Genomic DNA, 10,687 nt, shown 5'->3' with positions numbered 1-10,687 from the left:
AGAGTAAAATCAGAAGAAAAAAGGAATTACAACTACAATTTTAAACAGGAACTTTTCGAATACTGAGCTCACATTTCCCAAGCTATCTGGTTAGTCATTTAATCTCCTGTGACTTTTAAAAATTTCAAATTGAAGATTTTATCTGTAAAAGGTCAGACTGACTTCCTATGAGAAAAATCACAAGAAATCCAGGGGACACAACTATTTTATATGCTATACATGTGAAGACAAGTTTAAAAAATACAATCATATTCTGACTAAATTTTAGCTCCATTTCCATGAGTAATTTTTTAAAAAATATTTTTATTTATTTATTTATTTTAAAAGATTTACTTATTTATTTGAAAGTCAGAGTTAGAGAGAGAGGAGGGGCAGAGAGAGAGAGAGGTCTTCCATCCGCTGGTTTACTCCCCTGATTGGCCGCAAAGGCTGGTGCTGTGCCGATCCGAAGCCAGGAGCCAGGAGCTTTTTCCGGGTCTCCCACACAGGTGCAGGGGCCCAAGGACTTGGGCCATCTTCTACTGCTTTCCTAGGCAATAGCAGAGAGCTGGATTGGAAGTGGAGCAGCCGGGTCTCAAACCGGTGCCCATATAGGATGCCGGCTCTTCAGGCCAGGGCGTTAACTACAGTGCCGGCCCCTCTATGAGTGATTTTTTAAAAAGATTTTTATTTATTTATTTAAAGGCAGAGTTATGGGGGAGTGAGGGAGGGAGAGAGAGAGAGAGGGATCTTCCATCTACTGATTCACTCCCCAGATGGCTGCAATGGCTGGGCAGTTCTGAAGCCAGGAGCCAGGAGCTTCTTCTGGGTCTCCCACATGAGTAAAGTGGCCCAAGCACTTGGGCCATCTTCCCCTGCTTTCCTGGGCACATTAACAGGGAGCTGGATCAGAAGTGGAGCAGCCAGGACTAGAACCAGTGTTTTTAAAGGATGCCAGCATCACAACACTGTACCACAATCTGGCCCTGGAGATTATTTATACATATACATATATGCACATTAAGTAAGTATAAATGGGATGCTAGTGTTGTGGCACAATGGGCTAAGCTCTACCTATAATACCATTTTGAATCCTAGATTCAGCCTCGCCCAGTCCTGGCCTTTGTGACCATTTAGCAAATGAACCAGCAGGTGGAAGGTCTGTCTCTCCAGCTCTCTGGGACACTCCCTTTGAAACACTTTTTTTAAAAGTATAAATTGGACATATCCTAGTCAGAAGGATTTTGATTATAAATAAGAGATATGACTATGTCAGAAGTCACTGTAGGGGGGCCAGTATTGTGGCCCAGTGGGTTAAGCCACCACCTGTGATGCCAGCATCCCATACTGGAGCTAGTCCTGGTTGCTCCACATCTGATCCAGCTCCCTGTTAATGCACTTGGGAAAGCAATGCAAGATGGTCCAAGTACTTGTACCCCTGCCACCCATGTGGTTGACTCAGATGGAGCTCCTGGCTTCTACCTGGCCCAGGCCCTGTCAGCCATTTGGGGAGTGAACCAGCAGATAGATGTTGTTCCCTCTCTCTGTTCCTCTGTGTTTCAAATAAATAAATAAATAAATAAATAAATTTTTAAAAAAGGGATTATAGGGACAGTTGCTGCTGTTGGCTGAAGATGCTGTTCTCCTATCAGGTTCATGTCAAACAAAATCAACATCTGTGTGGAACCAAAGCCGAGAATTCAAGAATGCAGGGCAGGGGAGGCATTTGGTGCAGCAGCTAAGCCACTGCTTGGTAACATCCCACATGGAGTCCCGCCTTTGCTTCCAATTCAGGTTCCTGCTGATGCTCATCCTGGGAGGCAGATGAGGGCTCAGCCAAGTACTTGAATGCCTTCCACCTATGTGGGAATCCCATATTAAGTTCCTGGCCCCTGCCTTCAGCTTAAGCCTAGCTCTGGCCCGTGCAGGCAATTGGGGAGTAGACTAGCAGGTAGAATGTCAAATAAAATGAAAATAATTTTCTTAAGGGGCAAGCATTGTGGTGCAGCAGGTTAAGCCTCTCCTTGGGATGCTTGTATCCCATATCAAAGTGCTGGTTCCAGTTCTAGTTACTCTGCTTCTAATCCACCTCCAGGCTAATGCACCTGGGAAGCAGTGGTTGATGGCTGAAGTGCTGAGTTCCTGCCACCCATATAGCAGGATGGAGTTTCTGGCTCCTGGCTTCATCCTGGCCCAGCGGTTGTGGCCATTTGGGAAGTGAACAAGCAGATATATCTCTTTCTCTGTCACTTTTTCAAACAAATGCCTTAAAAATTACTGATAAAAGAATACAAGACAAAAAGGAACACCAATATCAACCCTGAGAGTTAAGAAAGTGTTATGGGGCCAGTGTTGTGGCATAGTAGGCTAGGCCTCTGCCTGTGGTGCCAATTCGTGTCCTGGCTGCTCCTCTTCCAATCCGGCTCTCTACTTATGGCCTGGGAGGGCAGTAGAGGATGGCCCAAGCCATCCTCATGTGGGAGACCTGGAGGAAGCTCCTGGCTTCAGATCAGCCTAGTGCCTAGCTCTGGCCATTGTGGGCATTTGGGGAGTGAGCCAGTGGATGAAGACCTTTCTCTGTCCCTCTACCTCTCAAATAAATAAATGAAGTTGGGTAATTCAAATCAAAATTAGAAGAAAAAGAAATGAGTATTTCTGGAGCTAGGGATAGTGACTCTGGGGCAAGGACCAGTTCTGTGATCCTGAACAGGAAACAGGGCAGATTTTCCACATCAAAGTGGAAGATGCATGGAAGTACACACCTGACAGCTTCTACCCCAAACCCAACTAGAACTACAGTAAAGAAATTTGCATACAAACACACAGACACGCACAGACTGGGAAAGTGGGTGTAGTAACATTTTGGGAACTGGAAAGCATGTGGAAAATGGGCAAAAGACATAACAGATACAAGACTTACAGTGGGAAAAGCTGTGACACAGTGAGGTATGCAGGAGACTCCTTGAAAGTTGTAGGTACTGGGGTCAGCATTGTGGCACCTGCAGTGCTGGCATCCCATATGGGCGCCGGTTCTAGTCCTGGCTGCTCCTCTTCCAATCCAGCTCTCTGCTATGGCCTAAGAAAGCAGTAGAAGATGGCCCAACTCCTTGGCCCCTGCACCCACATGGGAGACCAGGAAGAAACTCCTGGCTCCTGATTGGCTCAGCTCTGGCCGTTGAGGCCATTGAGGAATGAACCAACGGATGGAAGACCTTTCTCTGTCTCCTTCTCACTGTTGTAACTCTCTCAAATAAATAAATAAAAAAATCTTAAAAAAAAAAAAGTTTGTGGAGAATGGAATTTTAAAAAATTTATTTTGGTGCAAAAGGGAAAGGAAAAAAAAGGAAAACTGTGCAGTTTTTTTCACAATATTCATTTTCTATGATGTTTCTGACTTCATATAAATGGTTCCTAGAAGACCAGAGACTTGGAATTCAAATGAAAACGATCAATGATGGGAGAATGAAGACATTTTCAGACATGTAACATCCCCCAAATTTCATCTCTCACACACATGGATTGTGAGGAGGCATGTCACCAAAAAGAATGAATTAAAACCAGGAATACACAAGATACAGAACACAAGGAATCCAACCTAAGAGACAAGAGGAACCACCAGGTGACAGGCACCAGGCAGTGGGCAGCTCCCCCAGGCTGACACAAGGGTCAGGGATCCACAGCTGTGTTCCTCTCCTCAGGTGAGCTGAAAGGCAGAGTATCAACAGAACCTGTACCTTTTCAATGAGATCCAAGAAGGCTCTGTATTTGGCTGAGATCATAAAAATGTTTCTAACATGAATTGGCTTAAACAGAAGCTTCATGACTCCTTAGGAACACTATTTCCTAACACTGAAATGCAGCCGTAATCTGCCTGAATTCAAGGACTTCTCCGTAGTCCCACATACTTCAGTATGCAGATTCATATATGAGGCTAGGCTGGTAACAGCATAGTCTTTAGCCAGGCTGTGGGTCCGGGGAGAGATAAGGAGACTGACTTTCTGCCATTTGCCGTTTTATTTGATTTGTGTACTACAAGTACTACTGGTTCAGAAATTAATATATTCCTTAATTAGATAAAAAGAATGAAAAAATATCTAAGCATCAAACAAAGCATGGTAGGTTTTATGTTATCTATACAAACCATATCTAATATATACATATTAATGTTCTATAAGTGCATTTAAGGGGTTATGTTGGAAAATGTATCTTTTTGTGGGTTGCAAAGAAGTCTGAAAAACAGTAAACTCCTGTGAGCTCAACACCCTGCTCTCCCATGCCATCGAGCACCGCCAGATCTAGGTCATCCGTGTGCCGGTGCGTGGACGTGGAACCAGGACACATCCATTTCCATCAGTTTCCCACACAGCGCTCCCTATGCCCACTCTAGGTCTTCTAGAAGAGTGATGCTTGGGAGAGGATTGCTGGCTCTGTACCAGCCACTATGGGGGAAGCTATGAAAAAATACAGATGACAAAACACTGCAGTTACATAATTTTTTAATTTTAAGGAATAAGATTCTAAGCCAAAACATTATTAATAAAATCACAAGTCTATCTCAAATATTTTAAAATATCTTCTGTAACATTCCACTCAGAAGGTAGAAAACCACAAAGTTCTTCCTGAAGGAAGGTGCAAATGGAATGTAAGATTGCATTACTGTACTATACAGAATACAAACTGTGAAGACAGGGAAAGTCAATTATTCCCTATTCTCCCCCAAATCACTGTTGCTGAAGAACAGCTCACCCTAGGAGCTATCTTGTTGAGGTCTGTCACCATGATGTAAGAGTTAGTGTAACAAAGGTGATGCGGCCTGCACCCACCCTGTAGCTGAAAGGACAAGCACTCAGCATCACACATCAGAGAAATCATGCTCAATATTTGCCCAAATCTTCCAATAGAATGATTTTTAAATAGTTAAAGGACAACCAAGGTCGCATGGATACCAGAGCTGGAACTACAAACATACTCTGTTCAGACATTCAGTTTCACAGCAACAGCACCCAGGCAAGGATACAATCATATTTTTTAAAACTGAGAGACAAATAAACACATAAGGGCATTTGTATAAGAAAGAGAATTCTGTTCAGGGTACTAGAGAGGGAACAACTAGCTAAAGAAATAGGTTCTCAGACGGGCATCATCTAGAATTTGATTCTGAATATCAATCTTGGAGCCACATTTAGGCATATCCCAACATACTTTAAATTAGCACTTGTCTCAAATAAGTCTTAAAAATCTACACCCTCCAAAAACAACAACAAAAAACACACAAAAACCCACTCACCCAACTGAAATCATGTTTCCTACTGTAATAACCATTTTCCCTTTATTTTTTAACCACTTTACTCCAAGTTTGGTGAATCACAGACAATCTAGGGCAAATTTTACAGAGCGGTTAATTATTAAGCTCAACATGAACCCTGAATTGGATATAGAAATTTGTGAAGTGATGTATTCACAAAAGAGTTAAGGCAGAACGGAACTCCAGGAAGAGTCACTGAAGTATTAAAATAGCACTCGGGAAATGATTCATAGCAAAGCCTAATCTTCTGTTAGTTTCATGATGGGGTGAAACCATTCAGCCAATGGGAGAGATGAGCCTGCCTGGTTAGGCCACATAGGGTAAATTATCCTCTTATGGATCCATACAGGGAAAATAACTTCTGGTGCCATGGCTTGCATTTATCCCCAGCAAAATAGCCCAGCCTGCTGAACCCTACTGTGTGCCTGGGAAAAGTAAAAATATCTCCTCAAAAAGTAAAGGCTACAAGGAAGTTACCAGCTCCCTCTGCAAAGGTGTGGAAAAGGAGCACCGCAATTTGATTGATTTGTAACACTTTCCCATGGAGGAATGTATCAGGTACCCAGCATTGATAAACTGACCACCAGAAAAGGTCATGCAGAAATAGATTAAAAATACTATACACCCAAAGTAGGTAAAAACTTTACACATTTAAAAGGGAAATATGCAAAATAGTTTCACTATAAAATGCCTGGATGACTTACTACTTATTTCATATCAGCCATATTCAGTTGTTGTTCTGGTGATTCTCTATTTACATACAATCTAGAATATCTTTTTTTAATATCAATTTTAAACCATAAAACCTATACCTATGCAATCATGTAGTATCATGGAATCCAGATACTAAAAGATTAATAAATTAATTTTCAAAAATCTCAAGTCACAGATTAACAAATAATATTATTTCCTCAAGTTTCCTGAGCTACACTAATAGTAACTTGTGTTAATGCAATCTGGATTTCCAGATACCAACACCAGGCAATGGTTGGCTGTCCAAAGCAGCAGGATTGGAAAGACACTCACAATAACGGCCATTGTGAAACTACTCTTAGAACTGCACCACAGTAACGGAACGCCTCAGCACTTAGTTCCAGCGCTGGGGATTCACAACTGTGGCCTGTGTGTGCCTCAGGCCGACTTACTGAGTTTACAGTCTATACTCGGCAAGAGAGCAGGCAACTCCAGCACCGATGAAACCATGTAATGGGGGACAGGGGATGACTTCAGCGGCACTATTCCATTTTTATTTATCCAGACGGTGGCTTTCAGCCCTGCGTTGAGGCCTCCTTGTATGTCGGTTTCTAACGTGTCACCCACCATCACGCAGTCTCCAGGCTGGACTCCAAGGAGGTCACAGCAGTGGTAAAATATTGAAGGTGCCGGTTTCTCCTCTTTGTGTTCTCCACCTATAACGATGGCATCAAAGTAGGACTGACAGGCACAAGCCTCAATCTTCTCCCTCTGGGTCTGCCTGTCACCGTTTGTCAGTAAGAGCAGGCGGACCTCCTTTCGAAGTTCAGTGAGCATGGCCTTGACGTCTTCTGCTAGTGTCATGTGCTGTAAACGGGTAGACTTCCACAGGAAATAACATTCTTCAGCCAATTTCCTATTGTCCGTACCACCTTTTGTTTCCTGGATTGCTTCTTCCCAATGTGACGTCCTCAGGTCAGTAATGCATGTATTGTACGGATGAAAACACTCCTTGCTGAGTTTAACTTGAACTTTATCACAGATGATTTCAGCTTCTTCTTCATACTGGTATTTTGATTGTAAGAGCTTTATCACCTAAATAAAGGAGAATAGACCCATTAACACTTCACACCTCGGGTAGCCACGCTCTGAGGAGCTGTGCTCCTGCAGGTGGCTGAGGGAGTCTAGCTCCACTCTTCTGTCCTAGAGTAGGGCCACCCCCATGCCCTTTTTGGTGGGATTTGGTGGTGTTTTGAGAGACACCAAAATCAACATCTTCCATTTGCTCTAGATGACTAATTTATCTGTGTGTGTATTTATTTATTTATTTTTTGACAGGCAGAGTGGACAGTGAGAGAGAGAGAGACAGAGAGAAAGGTCTTCCTTTTCCGTTGGTTCACTCCCCAATGGCCGGCGCAACGCGCTGATCCGAAGGCAGGAGCCAGGTGCTTCTCCTGGTCTCCCATGTGGGTGCAGGGCCCAAGCACTTGGGCCATCCTCCACTGCACTCCCGGGCCATAGCAGAGAGCTGGCCTGGAAGAGGAGCAACCGGGACAGAATCTGGCGCCCTGACTGGGACTAGAACCCGGTGTGCCGGCACCGCAGGCGGAGGATTAGCCTATTGAGCTACAGCGGTGCCGGCATGTGTATTTTTTTTTTAACCAATTTCTCTCCTAAGAAGATTCTTCATTCATACTCAGTAACCACTCTTCATTTATTTATTTTTTTTAATATTTTTTATTTATTTATTTTTTTGACAGGCAGAGTGGACAGTGAGAGAGACAGAAAGGTCTTCCTTTTTCTGTTGGTTCACCTCCCCAATGGCCACTGCGGCCAGCACACCACGCTGATCCGAAGCCAGGAGCCAGGTGCTTCTCCTGGTCTCCCATGCGGGTGCAGGGCCTAAGCACTTCGGCCATCCTCCACTGCACTCCCAGGCCACAGCAGAGAGCTGGACAGGAAAAGGAGCGACCGGGACAGAATCCGGCACCCCGACCGGGACTAGAACCTGGTGTGCCAGCACCGCAGGTGGAGGATTAGCCTAGTGAGCCGCAGCGCCGGCCCCACTCTTCATTTATTTGGCATACTCAGTAACCACTCCATTTAGTAAAGCTTGTGCTTACACTCAATATAACACTGTAAATTTCTGACAATCATTACTTAGGTTCTTCTCAGAGAAACTAATGCTACTTCATCTTTTTTTTTTTTTTAAAGATGTATTTATTTATTTTGAAAGAGTAACAGAGAGGGACAGATGGAAATGTTCCATCCACTGGTCCACTCCCCAGATGGCCACAATGAAGCCAAGGGCTTCACCTTAGGTCTCCCACATGGGTGGCACATGAGCGCTGGTTTGAGGCCTGGCTGTTCCACTTCCAATGCAACTCCCTGTTGATACACTAGGGAAAGCAGCAGATTATGACCCAAATCCTTGGGCCGTGCACCCACACAGGAGACCCAGATGAAGCTCCTGGCTTTGGCCTAGCCCAGCACCAGCCACTATGGCCATCTGTGGGGTAAAGATCTCCCTTTCTGTTTCCCTCTCTGTAACTGCCTTTCAACCTGATAATTTAAAAGAAACCTGAACTCTTGGTCTGTGGTTAAGAATTGGCCTAAAAAACTTTAATTGCAACACACTGAGGTTATCTTGCTAATAAACCTCTTCATCACTCCATCATCTGCATTTTTAAAACTAATCACCTCTACTTCATCATAGCCTGACATGCATATAATCATTAACCCCATCAACAAGGCAAATGTGTACTTTCAGCACAGGGCAGGGCCCAATGCCAAGGTCCAGAGTAAGAAGATGGAAGGGGCACCTCAGCAGACATTCAGACAGACTGAAAATGCCCACTGATTCGGGTACTTTGGAAGGGACGGGCTGACCAGGCAAATCTATTTCATTCTAGGAAGCAACACTGCAATGAGTTTAGGAATAAAGGAGGTAATGGTAAGGATTTCTTTTCCACAAAAGTATTATCTACAGCAGGAAGATCCCAGGAAGATGTTCTTTTAAAATGCTTTTAGGGGCTGGCTTGTGGGATAGTGGTTAAGTCACAGCCTAGGGCACTGGCATCCCATATGGGCTCTGGTTTGAGACCCTGCTGCTCTACTTCTACTCCAGCTTTCTGCTAATGTGCCTGGGAGAGCAGCACAAGACGGCCCAAATACCTGAGCCCCTGCATCCACGCAGGGGACCCCGCAAGAAGCTCCTGCCTCCGCCTGGCCCAGCCCCGGCCACTGTGGTTATTTGGGGAATGAATCAGGCGAAGACCTCTATCTCTTGCTCTTTCTGTGAACTCCGCTTTTCAAATAAATAAATAAATCTTTTTAAAAAATAATTAACACAATGTTTTAAAAGTATGAAATGGAGCAGGCATTTGGTGCAGCAGCTCTAGGACACCTGGTATCAGTGCCCGGGTTTGACTCCCAGTTCTGCTCCTGGTTAGTATCCTGCTCATGGGCATCCTGGTTGGCGATGGCTCAACTGGCTGAGGGAGACTTGGATGGGGTTCCCAGTTCCTGGCTTTGCTATGTTCCAGTCCCAGCTGTTCTGGGCACCTGAGGAGTGACCCAATTGATGGGAGCTCTCTTCCTCTCTCTGCAATAAATACAATAATACAAATTTAAAGCACGGGACAGTGAACATGCAGCAAGAGTGAAATGCAGGAAAGAACAGGATGAAAAGGCTGTAGATCCAGGAAGAGAAAAAGGCACTCAGGGTTGAAAGACTGTTTTGAAAAGTTTTTTTCGCACGTGCTAATCTTTGACTCTCTCTTGGAAACCAAAGGCAGAGGGAGAAAGCAGCGGGGGATCAGAGCTGGAGGAGCAGGAGGAAGGCCTGGGCACGAAGCGAGCCCGCACGCAGCAACGCCCCACACCACGCGTCCACTCCTGTTGCTGCGCCGACGCTACGGGCGCAGCAGGCCCGGCGGCCGGAGCCGCTCCTGCGGAGAAAGCGCCGAGGCAAGGCTCAGCCCGGTGCACCTCCGCCAGCGGTGTGCCTCGGGGGTCGAGCGTGCGGCCGCCCCCGCCGCGTCCGCGTCTCCTCCCGAGGCGGGCGCGCTCCGGCACGTCCGCGGGCGCCCTGCCTCCGTGGCACTTCCCGGACACTCTTCCGGGCCCTGACCCCGCTCCGCGCAGCCTCCCGGAACGCGGCGTGCCCAAACCTCGACCCTCGCCCGCTCACCCCTGGGCCACGCTCTCCATCTCCGGGACGGCAGCAGGGTCTCGAACGCGGAACGCGACCCGCGCCAACAGGCCGGGGTGCCGAGCGGACGCGAGAGCGCGCGGAGGCCGCCCGGAGGGGCCGGAGACGTTACCTCCAACATGCCTAGCCTGCTCGCGCCGGCGGTGTCGATGAGCGTGTTGTCCAGGTCGAAGAAAACGGCCCGCACGCGACTCAGCCCCATACCGCCGGCCGCCACAGAACAGCAACGCGCCAACTCGCCGCGGCCGCAGCTGCCGCCGGCGCATGCGTGAAGCGGCGGCCCGGCCTGGACGATGTGGGCCGAGTCCTGAGGTCACCTGACTGTCGTGCGCCGCTCGAGAGTCCCCGCGGGCGCGCAGGAGTCTCACCGGGAATCCCGCGAGATGTCTCATACCCGAACGTCTGGGAACCGGTAGGTGTCGCGAGACTTCCGGGTCTGGGTAGGGAAGCGCGGGAGGCAGGCGTATGTCCCGCAGTGGCTGGTGGCGGAAGTGGTT

General features: G+C 46.7%; 1 protein-coding gene across 1 annotated transcript; it reads right to left on the bottom strand.

Moving 5' to 3' along the window:
* Nucleotides 1-4,458: 4,458 nt before the first annotated feature.
* Nucleotides 4,459-10,462, bottom strand: NANP (N-acetylneuraminic acid phosphatase). Its single transcript, XM_062203767.1, has 2 exons — nt 10,303-10,462; nt 4,459-7,072 (listed from the first exon to the last, which is right to left on the bottom strand). The coding sequence occupies exons 1-2, from the start codon at nt 10,390-10,392 to the stop codon at nt 6,416-6,418; spliced, it is 747 nt and encodes a 248-aa protein (XP_062059751.1). The 5' UTR covers nt 10,393-10,462; the 3' UTR covers nt 4,459-6,415.
* Between the last annotated feature and the right edge of the window lie 225 nt (nt 10,463-10,687).

The sequence above is a fragment of the Lepus europaeus genome, chromosome 10 (assembly GCF_033115175.1).
Source record: "Lepus europaeus isolate LE1 chromosome 10, mLepTim1.pri, whole genome shotgun sequence".
In the NCBI taxonomy this organism is placed as follows: domain Eukaryota; kingdom Metazoa; phylum Chordata; class Mammalia; order Lagomorpha; family Leporidae; genus Lepus; species Lepus europaeus.
This window is presented reverse-complemented; position numbering and strand designations above follow the sequence as displayed.